General features: G+C 44.0%; 1 protein-coding gene across 1 annotated transcript; it reads right to left on the minus strand.

Annotated features, from left to right (window-relative positions):
• Window positions 1-841: 841 nt before the first annotated feature.
• LOC130885359 (beta-defensin 43-like) lies at window positions 842-7,149 on the minus strand. Its single transcript, XM_057786873.1, has 2 exons — window positions 7,092-7,149; window positions 842-996 (listed from the first exon to the last, which is right to left on the minus strand). Exons 1-2 carry the CDS (start codon window positions 7,147-7,149, stop codon window positions 842-844), a joined length of 213 nt encoding a protein of 70 aa, XP_057642856.1.
• Window positions 7,150-15,552: the final 8,403 nt, after the last annotated feature.

The raw sequence follows: 15,552 nt of genomic DNA on the forward strand, positions 1-15,552 counted from the left end.
TTATAGAAGAAAATATCCCAACTCTAGACCAAGATGCTTCTCCAGGTAGAGGCCCATAGAACAAGAAATGGTCAAGACCAGAAATGAAATTCTCCATAGCTCATTAGTGTTAAAACATTGAAAGCTGGTCTCTTACAAGGAATTAGATAACACTACACTCTTTGATGAAAACCTTTAAAGTCAGAAGGGCCTGTAGAAGTGTAAAAAGATCACCTTCTAATTTATGTAACCATCGTGATATCTCATTATAGGTAGCATTCTTAATAATTTTAAATTTGTTCTTTGAGAACTTCATACATGTGCATAATACATACTATTTATAGTCACCCCACTCCTTTCTCTTATGCCACTTCCCCTCCCACTGAGGTCTTCTTCCCAATACTTTTTATCAAACTTTTACTTCCTCTTCCTCCTCCTGCTCCTCCTCCTCCTGCTCCTCCTCCTCCTCCTGCTCCTCCTGCTCCTCCTCCTCCTCCTCTTCTTCTTCTTCTTCTTCTTCTTCCTCTTCTTCTTCTTCCTCTTCTCCTCTTCCTCCTCCTTCTCTTCCTCTTCTTCTTCCTCCTCCTCTTCCTCCTCCTCCTTCTTCTTCATAAGCCACTGAGCTTGAATAGCATTGCCAAGGTCAAACCTGTATACATGATGGCATATACAGTTGAAAACACAATCTGGTAAAATACTATGCATGTGAAAATAGACTGTAAAATGTGATAAAGCATATTTATTTCAATGTGACCATCCAAGAATAAAACTCCTCTTACTCATCATCCCATTTATTCTCAGACAGACAAGGAACTTTGAAATACTTTTGATGGCTTTTCCGAAGAAGACGGAGTTCAGCTTGTCACCACATCTTACTCTTCCTTGGTTCTTTCTTCTTTACCCGACAGCAGATGGTCCAGTCCTCACAATACCTGATGGCATACTCAGTGGATTCGCACTTCATTCTGCAGTGGAGGTACTCAGAGGAGCAATCTTGGCTCTCAAGGAAGCTTCTGGCTTTGAAAAGAGAAGACAAATATGTCTCACTGAACTGCTTATATGTTATTACTTTGAAAAAGACTTGTTTTTGCTACTTTAAAATTCCGTGTGTGTGTGTGTGTGTGTGTGTGCCACATGTGTGTGAGTTCAGAAGAGGGTGTTGGATCCTCTGGAGCTGGAGTTACAGGTGGTTGTGACTCCCCCTCCCCCCGATATGGGTACTGAGATTCTACCTAGGCAACAGAATGCTAATGAACTTCCCCCTCAGATTACATTTTAGTATAAAAGCTGTTTGGAGAATAAATGTGGGTGATTTTCAGGATGTGAATTCAGGATTTCATGAAGGACCCCTGGAAACTCCCTCCTGATAAAAACATGTGAGTTGGGCCTCTATTCCAACACCTCCCCTCTGGTCTGAGAAATAATTTATGGTCTGGGCTGGTCCCGGACCACAACACCCATGAAGTCCAGAAGAGGGTGTTGGATTCCCTGGAGCTGGAGTTACAGGTGGTTGTGAGCTACCCAACATGGGTGCTGAGACTCAAACTCAGATTCTCTGCAAGAGCAGCGTCTCAACCGCTGAGCTGCCTCCCCAGTCCCTCTATTTGATACTTTTATTTTTAGTATTAATTTAAGTTTTGAAAGTTTATTTGATATGAACGCCTGCACATGTATCTGTGCACCACATGCATGCCTGTTGCCCATGGAGGCCAGAGGAACTGCCAGGCAGGTCCCCTAGAACTGCAGTTACACCTGACTGTGAGCTGCCATGTGGGTTCTGAGGATGTGAAGTCTGGTCCTATGCAAGAGCAGCCAGGGCTCTTAACCACTGAGCTATCTTTCTAGGCTTCTTTATTTGCTGTTTTAAAATAGTTTATGATTTAAGAAAAGAATAAAGAACCTTCCCAAGATGTCAGAAAAACATTAAAATGAATGCAAGAGGAAACAAGAAGGCGATAGGTACAGGAAAATGATAATTCCTTCTGGAAAGAGCATGTAAATGAATCAGGAGCAGAGAACTATTTACATTTCTGTCTATGGTGCAAAAATCAAAAAAATGAATAAAAAATTATAAATTAAAAACAGGGCTAATTCCTAAAGCAAAATTCTTTCAGATGTGCTCATAGGAGCTATGTCATGGGGTCAGCCTATGTGTTTATCTGCAGTGGATAAGGAAGGGGTCGAGTTATAAAGAAGGATGGAGCATGCCATGTGCAGGAAAATAGCTGGGACTGAAGGTCATCATATAAGCAAAACCATCTGGACCAGAAAGAAAGCATTGAATGTTCCCTTTTCTTTCTTCCTCTGGATCTGGATTCAGAAACTCACTATGTACCCTTGAATGGCCTGGTACTTATCAGTAGTCCAGGCTATCTTTGGACCTGTGCCAAGCCTCCTGGCTCAGCCCCAGAAGTGCTGAGGTTACAGGTATGTGTCCTCACGCTTTCTGTCATATGTGGAATCTAGAAAAAATTAAAAACTCTGAGTAGGACGGAGACCATCAGAGAAGTAAAGAGGGAGGAAGAACTGGGGAGGGAGATACAGGAAGGGGAGGACGCCAGGTGCCAGTGGGAACCATCAGAAGAACTGGTCCTTTTTCAGTTTTTTAAAAAAATCAATTAATCAATTATTTATTGTTATTTTTATTATTAGTTTTTCAAGACAGGGTTTCTCTGTGTGGCCCTGACTGTACTGGAACTCACTTTGTAGACCAGCTTGGCCTTGAACTCACAGAGATCTGCCTGCGTCTGCCTCCTGACTGCTGAGATTAAAGACATGTGCCGCCACATCCAGCCAACAATTATTAAATCCTTTTACTTCAATCAAGCTAATTAATTCACTAAAGTCATACAAACCCCAGAAGGTCTATTAAGAACTGACTGATCATGAACACCTTCCCGTGTATAATGATAAATGTTTTTAAATTATTTAAAAACTGTTGAGGCTGGCCTGGCTATAACTTGACCCTGAAAAACTTAATGATAGAGAGTGTGTCCAATAAAATATTTTAAGACAGCAATTTGGAGGGTGAGAGAAATATTTGCAAACTTATATCTGAAAAGGACTTAGTAATGAAATACTTAAAGAGCTCACAACTCAATAATAAAAATATTAAAAATGGGCGGAACATTTAAACAGCTGTTTCTCCGGGAAAGGTCTATAAATGACCAAGAAGCTAATGAAACATGCAGCATTGTTCCTGGTAGAGAAATTCAAATGAAAAGTACAATGGGAGCCGGGCGGTGGTGGCGCACGCCTTTAATCCCAGCACTTGGGAGGCAGAGGCAGGTGGATCTCTGTGAGTTCGAGACCAGCCTGGTCTACAAGAGCTAGTTCCAGGACAGGCTCCAAAACCACAGAGAAACCCTTTCTCGAAAAACCAAAAAAAAAAAAAAAAAAAGAAAAGAAAAGTACAATGGGATGTCACTTCATCTCCACCACATGGCTGACGTGAGGGACAGAATGGCCGACAGTAGCGAGTGGTAACCTTGTGCACCGCTGTGGTGATGCAAACAGACCGCCACGAAGTGCAGTTTGGCAACCCCTGAGAAACAGAACACGCGAGTTCAGTCCCCAAGCTATGCCCAGGAGAACTGAAAACAGATCCATCAAACCCGCGTACAAATGGAATCACTATCAGCAACCCTAAAACGGAACAATCGACCCAACTGATACCAAACACACAGTAGTCATACAGTATAATTTTTTAAAAAAATAAAAAATTTAGCCAGGCAGTGGTGGCATGCACTTTTTAATCCCAGCACTCAGGAGGCAGAGGCAGGCGGATGTCTGAGTTTGAGGCCAGCCTGGTCCACAGAGCAAGTTCCAGGACATCTAGGGTTACATAGAAAAACTCTGCCTCAAAAAAATAATTAATTTTAATTATTTAATTTTTAGTAAACGCGCTATTGTTATTTTTAATTTTATCTAGGTTTTGTCTGTATGTATGCCTGTGCACCACATGTAGGTGGTGCTTTAGAGGACAGAAGAGATCATAGGATCCCCTGGAACTGGGATTACAGATGGTTGGGTCACCATGTGGGTGCTGGGAATCAAACCCTTGTTCTCTTGAAGAGCAGCCAGTGTTCTTAACCACTGAACCATCACCTCAGTACAATGGGACCGTTTTCAATACCAGAAGGAATGAAACACAGGAAAGGAACTTAGAAACATTGCTCTGAGTGGAAGAAGCCAGACCAAAGGACCATAGCTCATATTGCTATGTCTGTATTCAAGGTCCAGAGTAGGGGAGACTTACAGGGTATCAGGAGAGTCGGGGGGAACGCTATCTTTAGGATATATAGGGTTGATGGCTGCATAACTTCACAATACTCAAACTACTTAAGGGCAAGCTTAAATTTTGTGGTTAATTATGTCTCAGTAAAAATATTAAAAAACACTAATGGTCAAGGAAATCTTTAATTGTATCTAGTAAAATGTATTTTAGGTAATGTGTGCATTTGGAAAGATAAATCATTAGACAATAATGTAAAACCAGGCGTATGTGTTTGTTATATAATACTGGTAGATTTTAAACTTAATTCGGAAAGATTTAGCATGTGGTTAAGGAGGTGACATTGTTATTCGCAAGACCCTGATGCTGACAATGCCACATGCCTTGGTCACAGGACTCAGAGCATCGAGCTGGGACAGTGATGACGCTTCCTCCTGCTGGCTTGCTCTCATACTGCAGAAAGGGGTTGTGCAGGCGTCCAGGGAGGGTTGTCACCAACAGTCTTACTCATCTGTAAGCTCTGTGTACAATACAAACAGCCCTTTGGTGCAATAACAGCAAGCCTCCCACACAGACAGACAACCACTTTCAAATGAGATTTGATCCTGATCCAAAAGAAGTCTAGTTCCGTGAGCATGTCTGGTGCTGCAAACCCCGTCAAAAGCCAGTGGCTGGAGAAGTCCTAGGCGCTAGTGGAAGGCTGCTATGGTCATGACAGAGCCATCAACACTCTCTAAGTAGCTGCTTGTGCCCACAAAGCAGCGCTGCTGCCAGAGACCGTCAGAGAAGCCTCTCCCTGTACTGGGCATCAGTGATTGCCAAGAAGGTCGATACAGAGAATAAATGAGGGTAGGATATCCAGCATAAAGGGGGCCTCTCAGGGCTCACGGATTGCAGTGGAAGGGGCCAAGGGCTGTGCGTGTGTGTGTGTGTGTGTGTGTGTGTGTGTGTGATACTGAATTCGGGGTAGAACATGATGACCTGCACAAGATTCCTATGGAGGCCATCAACTTCCTGTCAGGACGGTGGGGTTACTAAGTGTGCTCAGCTAATCGTTGATGGAGGAGGGAGAAACATTTTCTTCAGTGGTGTAACTGCTGGCAATTTGCCCATGTTCCTGCAAACAACCTCCCACACATGCGCCTATAAACATGTCTAATGAGACTCACCGGATCAAACACACACACACACAGACACACACACACTAAAAGAAGAAAGAGAAAAAGGCAAAACAAAAACAGACACAAATGGAGACCGCTATAGAAAACCACAACCAACCAAAATGCAGCGTCGTGGAGCCCAGTCCCAGGGGACATATCTCTAAAATGCTTCTGCATCCAAGGCTCAGAAAACACGGAAGGGAGATGGCTGTGAGATTGTGTCTCCTAAGAAGGTCAGAAGCTACATCCAGAAAGTCTCACCAACATGACTGCCTAGACATGAACTGAACAAGAACAGTCATAGAGTCGTCAATGCACAAGGGGAAAGCTCAGGAGAGACCTCATCCCTACACAAAGAACAACACACAGCTAAGGCATGCTGAATGGGAGAAATAGTCTGCCTCAGGAAACCACACAGCAATTGGTTGTCCAGTACCAAATGGTCAGCCCTGAAAACATACATATAAGTAGCATTATACAGAGCGAATAGGTTATATTTGCATAAATATGTATATTTCTAATATGCTTGTAATAACAATTTTTAAAAGGTGTGAATTTGAAAGAGAGAAAAGGAGGGGTGTATGGGGGGTTGAGGGAGGAAAGAAAAGGGGGAAATGAAGTAATTTTATTATTATCTAGAATAAAGCAAAAATCCAAATTCACAAACAAACTTAAGGGTATCCACCATATGCAAAAAAAAAAAAAAAGGCAGAGATAGGAGGTAGAAGAAAGTCAGTTGGGAAGAAGAAAAAGATGAGGACGAAATGGGAAACTGAATATAATCAAAATACATCATGTATAAGTGTGAAAATGTCACAATGAAACCCATTATTACATATAATTAGTATATGCTAAAAAACATTAAAAATGAATTCAGGCAGGACCTTCACCTACTTTATGTAATTCCCACACAGATTAAGTTAAACATCCAAGTTTCAACTGATTTTAAAGAAATACAGCTGGGCAGTGGTGGCGCACGCCTTTAATCCGGCACTGGTGGGGGGGGGGAGTCGCACGGCAGAGGCAGGCGGATATTTATGAGTTCAAGACCAACCTGGTCTACAGAGCTAGTTCAAGGATAATTAGAGCTGTTACACACAGAGAAACCTTGTCTTGAAAAAAAAGAAAAAACAAATAAAGCAAACAACAAACAAAAGAAATACATAACACAGGACTTTGCTTAATGCTGACAGCATTCTGTGAACTCAGGACAAAGGTGGAGGATGTGTCTCAGCCCTTCTCCCACCCTTCCTTCCTTCCTTCCTTCCTTCCTTCCTTCCTTCCTTCCTTCCTTCCTTCCTTCCTTCCTTCCTTCCTCCTCCTCCCTCCCTCCCTCCCCCCCTCCCTCCCTCTCTCCCTCCCTCCCTCCCTTCCTCCCTCCCTCCTTCCTTCCTTCCTTCCTTCCTTCCTTCCTTCCTTCCTTCCTTCCTTCCTTCCTTCTTCCTTCCTTCCTTTCTGTTTTTTTGTTTGTTTGTTTGTTTGTTTGTTTGTTTGAGACAGGGTTTCTCTGTGCAGCCCTGGCTGTCCAGGAACTCACTCTGTAGACCAGGCTGGCCTTGAACTCAGAGATTCTCCTGCCTCTGCCTCACCACCACCTGGCTTCCTACCTTCTTCTAATTGCCCGTTTTTCTTTTCTTGAATTCCTCAAATTTCTTACACACTTTATTTTTATTTCACCTCTAATACCCTGTCCCTGGAATGAGAAACTTTTGTCTTACCCAGAGGAATCATGGACAGCAAGGTGAGGACTCCCAGGATTGAGAGCAGGACCCTCATAGCCGAGGAGGGAGGCTGATGAGAAGCAGAGGCCAGGATGAGGAGAGCTGGTTTCTGGCCCTGGAGTCATGAGCTGCTGCATGGTTATTGAACCTTTCTGTAGCAAGAACATTTCTAGGTTCCAATGAGGCTTTGTACCAGGAGGTAGTATGCAATGGCCGTGACCGGCGTTCACTTTAAGCATGATTATCAAATCGTGGTGTGGGCACAGATGGTGAGCACACAGTGGAGAGGGAAGGGGCAGTCCTGGAGAAGGTGGGGAGACATGCAGCTAACAGTCTGTGTCACCTCCTGGGTTCTGGAGCTGTGCAAGTTAAGCCCCTACTTACCAAGGGAAACTATTCACCCCATTTGCTCGTAATGGGAAGAGAAGCCCTTGACGTGACAGCATGCCAATTTGCCGGTGTTTTAGGGAACGGACAGTCAGACGTGAAACTATACACAAGCTAGTGAGATGTGGGGGGAAAACTTGGGTTATTATTTCTGAGTTAATTGAATGAGATCAACTGACGTTTTTACTGCCAAGTCTGAGTGAACACAAAGTGTTCACACTTTGCAGTTGTGAAATAATGTAGGAAAAATCAAGACATTATAACGCACACAAAGGCGTATAGCACAAAAGCAAATGGACCGGCAACGTGAGTGTATCTCTGACAACGTGGACTGACTTACCTACTGGGCTCTGAGGAGGCTCACATAGTGGATACCAGAGTAGTCTGGGGAGGGTGCAGGGAAGGTTTACAGGAGGCAGAAGCACCTCAACTTTAGATACTATAAAGTATGCCCATATCCTTAATACTGATCTTTATAACTTTAAATTAAAAAGACAAAACTGAGTGTGTGTGTCTGTGTACAGGAATGTTCACATGAGTGTAGGTACCAGCCCAGGTTCAGGTCCTTTCTCCTTGTATGTTGCTGAAACAAGGCGCACATGGCCCCCACTTCTCCAGCATTCTAGAAGGCCCTTGGGGGTATGTGTTACTTGTTGGCCATTCTTGCATTCACCCGGGGCAGCCTGGCTCCAGTTTTTGCCCTCTTTGATCGTGAGTCCATAATATACCGAGTTTGCTCTCACGTCTGCAGACCCTTGACTTCTTGAAGCAGAGTTTACATGGTGGGGTGACAGAATTTATGAGAAGAAACAGAAGTCCTTTGTGGAAGACCGAAAGCAGAGCTTTTAGGGACTTTTTGACATTTCCAATCAATATGTGTTTCCCTGCGTGGTAGGTTTGGAACGAGATGGTACTGCCCGGAGGCCCAGGAACACTGTGTGATGCCCAGCTGTTGACTGCCATCACAGACATCAAAGGACTAATCCCGTTCTACTCAGGCTATAGGCTGGTGAACAGCGAGGTATTGCCAGATCACCTGGGCCTCTGTGGGGACAGGTAGGATGTCTTGACAATGCCTCTCCTCAAAGGTCAGAGAGTCGCCAGCCATCAAGTACAAGCTGTTACAGAAGAAGAAAGATAATAACTTTCTATCAGATAGTAAATGTGGCCTAGGCATCATGGGTTTCGTTGAGTGTAGCTTGCCAGAAAGTCACTAGGTAGGAGTCCCACAAAAAGACTAAGCTGTATGACTGTCACATTTTTGTAGAGGGCCTAGGTCAGTCCTATGCAGGCTCTCTGGTTGGTAGTTCAGTCTCTGTGAGCTCCTGTGAGCCCAAGTCAGTTGATTCTGTGGGGTTTCTTGTGATGTCCTTGACACCTCTGGCTCATACAATCCTCTCTTCGGTAGGATTCCCTAAACTTAGCCTAATGTTTGACTGTGGGTCTGTATCTGTTTTCACCAGCTGCTGGATGAAGCCTCTCTGATGACAACTGAGCTGGACACTATGAGTATAGCAGAATATCGTCAGGCATCCTTACAATGACACTTTTTTTTTTTTCCAGTTGTGTTTGTTTCTGTTCTAAGTCTCTAGACCATCCAGCACCTGGGTCCTGGTATTCCAGGCATTGTGAGGGTGAGCACACTCTCTTGGCATGGGTCTCAGGCTGGACCAGTCATTGGCTGGCCCCTTGCACAATCTCTGCACTACCCTTACCCCCAGCACATCCCATAGGCTGGACAGACTGTAGGCTGAAGGTTATGTGGCTTGGTCGGTGTCCCAATTCCTCCACTGGAAGTCTTGCCTGGTCACAGGAGATGGCCTGTTCAGGCTACACCTTCCCTATTGCTAGGATTCTTAGCCGAGGCCATCCTCATAGATTCCTGGGAGTTTCCTTTGCCCCCAAATGCCTCCCCTTTCCAGCTGTCTCTTCCCGCACTCTCCCCCTCCATCCCTTCCCCCTCCTGATCCCTCCTGACCCTCACTTCTTACCCCACAGGTTTCTACATCTTCCCTTGACTTCACATTAAATTACTAACAACAGACATGCAAGTGTGAACTTGTGCTTCTACACTGTTTATTTTTGAGACGGGGTCTCTCACTACGTAGGCCTGGCTACCCCTGAGCTCACTATGTAGCCCTGGCTGCCATGAACTCACTGTGCATTCAGCCCTGGATGGCCTGGGACACAAAGAGAGCCACCTGCCTCTACCTCCGCAGAGCTGGGATTAAAGGTGTGTATCAGCTCACCCAGCCTACTTGATCTTTTTATTCTCATTCTTAAATAGTTTATCTGAAAACCAGAAAAGCGAATAAGATTCTCTACCTAGTGGTAAATAGATTGTAGAATTCTACAATTAAAAAAAGATGTTTATTATTTTGGTCTATTTGTTTTTTTTGGTCAAATTTCTCCTTCTTGGGATTGTATGGTGGTTTGAGTGAGAATGCCTCCACAGGCTCATGTGTTTGAATGGCTGGTCCCAGCTAGCGGGACGGTTTAGAAAGGATTAGGAAGTGTGGCCTTGTTGGAGGAGGTGTGTCACTGGGGGTGAAAGCCCACACCAGGCCCCAGTCTTCCTCTCCTGTCTGCTTCAGCCTCTGCTCAACCCCATGCCTATCTATCTGTCTCCATGCTCTCTGCCATGATGGTGATGGGCCAACCCCAAGCAAGCCTCTAATGAAATGTTTCCTTGTATCACTTGCCTTGACCAAGGTGTTTAATCAGAATGGTAGAATGCCAGCTAGCACACATCTATTCCTAGCTTCTAATTTTGTCCCAAGTGTTTTCCCCATTCCATTCTTTCCCTATAACAGTTTGAAATTACGGTGACTACTGCATATTAATTGCGCAGGAGCCACGCTAATCTCCATATGAGTTCAATGTGTGCATGCGTGCCGCCGGCGCAAGCAATGCATGCCAGTTGTACAAATTGTGTTCCACTGTAACCTTTCCAGTGTGCATATGCCATACTGTGGTCATGTCAAGCCTCCCTTGAGAGCAGTGGGAACAAAATAATTTTCATGGTTACAGAACACACTTCACGAATATTCCACAACAGCTTGACTTGTTTCTGCTTTCACTGTTTAAATGCTATAAAGTTACCCTAGGGTTTTTGTTTGTTTGTTTGTTTGTTTGTTTTCGTCTTCACCCAGCAATTTCTGGCCAAGTTTTCTCACTGTGTGGTTCCTGGGGTTGCAGATACACTTCACTTACGTGGAGCAGGGAAAGGGGATCCAAGTATGCACTGTGCTCAGGCCAAGGGGGTGGCTCACGGACTTTGGAGGTGCGTGAACAAACATCTGTTCACCCCGGCAGCGCACAGACATCGTACCAACAAGATGTTCCACTCAAATCATTGCGTTTACTGGGGTGACCGTGTGTGTATTGGCGTTACAGCAACATGAGTGACGGTTTGCTTATAGGAACACTGGTGATTCAAGCGACAAAAGCCCACCCCAGCACGGACGAGAACTCCTGAACCTGAAGCTCCTCGCCCAACAGGCAGACGACCTTGGAGAGGGGCCTCCTGGATCTTGTGGCTTTCTGAGCTGCCTGGTCTTACAGGTGCTGTGTGAGTTCCGTGTCTTACGAGTCCCCCTCTTCCCTCTGAGATGTTCAGTTCCAAGTAAGCAGTTGCACAACAATATCCCTGGGCCCAGAGGCCCATCTCCCTGGCAATTCCAGATCATGCCAGTTGACAGTTGGCACTAAATATTATAAGCTCTGACAATGTCTGCTTTTGCTCTGTGTAATTGGCTGTATGTAAAATTATTTCCTCATATTGAATTGGCCTTTTGACCCCTTCTTCTCCCACCCCCTCTTGGTTTTAACTGACCGAGTGTAACTATATCTGCTTATACCTTTTTTCTGCTTGCATGGGATAACTCTTTCCAGTCCTTTACTTTTGGTTCGTCTATGCTTTTACTGATGAAGTAAGGAAGGCACTCTGGCAAAAGTCTTGGCACTTGATGAAGGCAGCAATGGGCACCAAGGGTGCAGGGGTGAGGGTGGGGGGTAGGGGGTGTGGCAGGGATCAGTCTTGGAACGCAGTGGTCAAACCTCCAACGACCCTTCCACTTGCTGAGTCCCTGCCCCTGTATTGTAGGGCACTATCTTGTCTTGGGTTCTGTTTTAGGGGGGTCTATATAGATTTATGGAGCTACAGACTTTGGGGCAAGTGTGATGGGATTCCAGAGATGTTGTGCACTGAAATCCCTGTTCTGCCAGGAAGAAAGATCCTCGTAGGGACTTCTGCAGACAGTGTGTAGAGGCTCAGCCTGTGCCCAGAAGCTGGGGGTGGAGCAAGGCAAGTTCCTTTCCTGAAGCAGAGCTACTGTGAGGATCCTGGGTCCCCCAATTTGCCCTCTGGCCTGGGATGAGTAAGGCACACTCTGGGAGCTGGGATTGATGAGTTCAAAGGCATGGAGTTTCCTCAGCTATGCTATTTACCCTTTATTCTGTGGGAAGTCCCCTGGCCAGAAAGTGCCCTGGTCATGACTCTACAGTTAGCATTTCAAGTGTCCACGTCTGAAGGGGTCCTCGTTATTTCTTTGCTGAGTCCCACGGCCGCTCACTCCAGAATGTCATCACTCACTTCCTTTGCTTCTTCTCTGTGGAGGAGATAGTGCTGGAACTTCTGTTTCACCTTCTTTTGATCTTGTTGTTTCTTTTTATTAAAAAAATTAATTAATCTTATTTTTGGCATTTTCAGAACATTGCTTTTCATTAATGTCTTTTTTATTGATTTTTATTGAGCTCTACATTTTTCTCTGCTCTCCTCCCTGCCTCTCCCCTCCCCCCTTCAACCCTTTCCCATGGTCCCAATGCTCCCAATTTACTCAGGAGATCTTGTCTTTTTCTACTTTCTACTTCCCATGTAGATTAGATCAATGTAAGTCTTTCTTAGTGTCCTCATTGTTGTCTAAGTTCTCTGGGATTGTGGTTTGTAGACTGGTTTTCTTTGCTTTATGTTTAAAAACCACCTATGAGTGAGTACATGTGATAATTGTCTTTCTGTGTCTGGATGACCTCACTCAAAATAATGTTTTCTAGCTCCATCCATTTTCCTGCAAAATTCAAGCTGTCATTATTTTTTTCTGCTGTGTAGTACTCCATTGTGTAAATGTACCACATTTTTCATATCCATTCTTTAGTCGAGGGACATTTAGGTTGTTTCCAGATTCTGGCTATGACAAACAAAGCTGCTATGAACATGGTTGAGCACATGTCCTTGTGGCATGATTGAGCATCCTGGATATATACCCAAAAGTGGTATTACTGGATCTTGAGAAAGGTTGTTTCCTAATTTTCTGAGAAATTGCAACACTGACATCCAAAGGGGTTGTACCAGCTTGCATACCCACCAGCAATGCAGAAGTGTTCCCTTTTCCCCACAACCTCTCCAGCATAAGTTGTCATCGGTGTTTTTGATCTTGGCCATTCTTTCAGGTGTAAGATGGAATCTTAGAGTTGTTTTGATTTGCATTTCTCTGATGACTAAGGATGTTGAACATTTCCTTAAGTGCCTTTCATTCATTTTAGATTCCTCTGTTGAGAGTTCTTTGTTTAGGTCTGTATTCCATTTTTTTATTGGATTATTTGTTCTTTTGTGTCCAATTTCTTGAGTTCTTTGTATATTTTGGAGATCAGACCTTAGTTTAGTGAAGATCTTTTTCCATTCTGTAGGCTGTCGTTTTTGTCTTGTTGACTGTGTTCTTTGTTTTACAGAAGCTTTTCAGTTTCAGGAGGTCCCATTTATTAATTATTTCTCTCAGTGTCTGTGCTGCTGGGGTTATATTTAGGAAGTGGTTCCTTGTGCCAACGCATTCAAGTGTACTTCCCACTTTCTCTTCTATAAGGTTCAGTGTGGCTGGCTTTATGGTGAGGAATTAATCTTATTTTTATTGATTGTGTGTATGTGGTGTGTGGTGTTGCATACGTGTGTGGAGGGGTGCACACGCACATGTCTGCATGTGTGGGTGGAGGTCGTGTCTTGATTACCCTCCACTTCTCTTTTTGGGAAGCATCTCTCACTGAACCTGGAGCTCACATCAGTTTGACTATGCTGGCCGGCCAAGGAGCAAGGAGCTTCAAGGATACTCCAGTTTGCCTCTCATCCCAAGCCTGGGTTTACAGTCACATGGCTCCACGCTGGGCTTTTAAACAGAGCTCTGGGGATCTAATCTTAGGTCTTTTTGCTTGTGTGGTAGGAACTTCACCAAATGAGCCATCTCCCCGGCTGTTTGGTGTGGCTTCCAACCCCCTTATCTAATCCTCTGCTCAGATGAAACAGGAAGACCTCAGGAGACTCAATACTGAATTAACTAAAGCTTCCTGAGCCACCGGGGGATCTTTGTGATAAAGAATCAAAAAGCGCTGTTTTCAGTCATTTAATTGAAAATCTTGAATTCCAGCGCGGGAAAGACAATTCCACAAACTAATTCATTTGGATTTTAATGGCTCTGGGCTTTGGCATGTCTTTATTTTTTTTTTTAAATATTTATTTATTTATTTATTATGTATACAATGTTTTGTCTGTGTGTATGCCTGCCGGTCACAAGAGGGCACCAGACCCCATTACAGATGGTTGTGAGCCACCATATGGTTGCTGGGAATTGAACTCAGGACCTTTGGAAGAGCAGGCAATGCTCTTAACCTCTGAGCCATCTCTCCAGCCCCCTTTGGCATGTCTTTAGAGAGAGATTTGTTCTTTGAGTTTTGATTTCAGACTTTAGTTTCTCCCTAGATGTTTAGTGGGAGGAGCTGGAGGGTGGCTCAGTGGTTCAGAGGACTTGCTGCTCTTCATCAAGACGCCAAGTTTGGTTCCCAGCACCCATGTCAGGCAGCTCACAACTGCTTGTAACTCCAGCTTCAGGGACTCTTGATGCCCTCTTTTGGCCTCTGCAGGTACCTGTACACACTTACACACACACACACACCCTCACCTTGGCCTGCATTGGCATCCCTCCAGCTGATGAGATTGCAAGAGCTTTGCCTGAAGGAGTCTGAAAGTTGCTGTCTGCTGTCAACTAATCACATGACCTATAAGGTGAGAAGACACTTTTGAAGATGCTATTGGGTCAATAAGATTATTTCTGTCAACTTGGGTCTGTATGCAGGAGCAAGAGGAATGGATTTTGCTTTAGTTAGGATTTCTAAAACACTATGTCCAAAAGCAACCTGGGGGAGAAAAGGATTTATTTCAGCTTACAGCTTGTAGTTTATTACAGAGGGAATTCAGGGTGGAAACTCGTGCAGGAACTGGAGCAGAATCAATGGAGGGGTGCTGCTTACTGGCTTGTTCCTCATGGCTTGCTCAGCTTGCTTTCTTGGAGAACCCGGGACCACCTGCCCACTCACAATGGGCTGGACCCTCCCGCATCAATCATCAATCAAGAAAATGTCCCCACAGACTTGCCTACAGGCCAATCTTAGATATTTTCTCAATTAATGTCTATGTTTGTGTTAAGTGGATCAAAACCAAGCAGAACAGGTTTTCATGCTCCGAAATCAGCGCATAGAGTGTAACAGGAGATCTTTCTGTTTCAATATTGTGCATATCCATAGGAACGTTGAGATTTTGTCAATGAATAAAGACATTTTTTTTGGTATATCTTCACTTGCGGAAGATGAGAAGGCTTAGGCTCTTCCGGTGGCCATTGTAGTGGGAATTCATGGTGTCTTCTTAATGGTTTTGTTAATAGACTTCATGGGTCTGTCATGATTTTTTTTAAACCACCATAGTTATAAAAGGAGGAGCACACAATCACTGATAACAGTGGTATGCATTTATATATTTCACTTTGACTATTTATGATGTATCTGATTTGTTCTTAATTGTTTTTTTACCTGTGCAACCATTGTTATTATGCAAAACCATGTGTGTTTATCTTAAGTACTTTATTGTATATAATAGCCTGTAAGATGGTCTGTCATGTTTTAAAGTTTCACAGATAAATTACCCTATATGTTAATAGCTGTATTATAAGGAAATTCGAAAGTCATTTTCTCACAGAATCGTGTATGTTTTAGGAGTTTCTTAACCTTTTGAGATAGACACAGAGAAATACAA

Source organism: Chionomys nivalis, chromosome 12 (genome assembly GCF_950005125.1).
Source record: "Chionomys nivalis chromosome 12, mChiNiv1.1, whole genome shotgun sequence".
Taxonomy (NCBI): Eukaryota; Metazoa; Chordata; class Mammalia; order Rodentia; family Cricetidae; genus Chionomys; species Chionomys nivalis.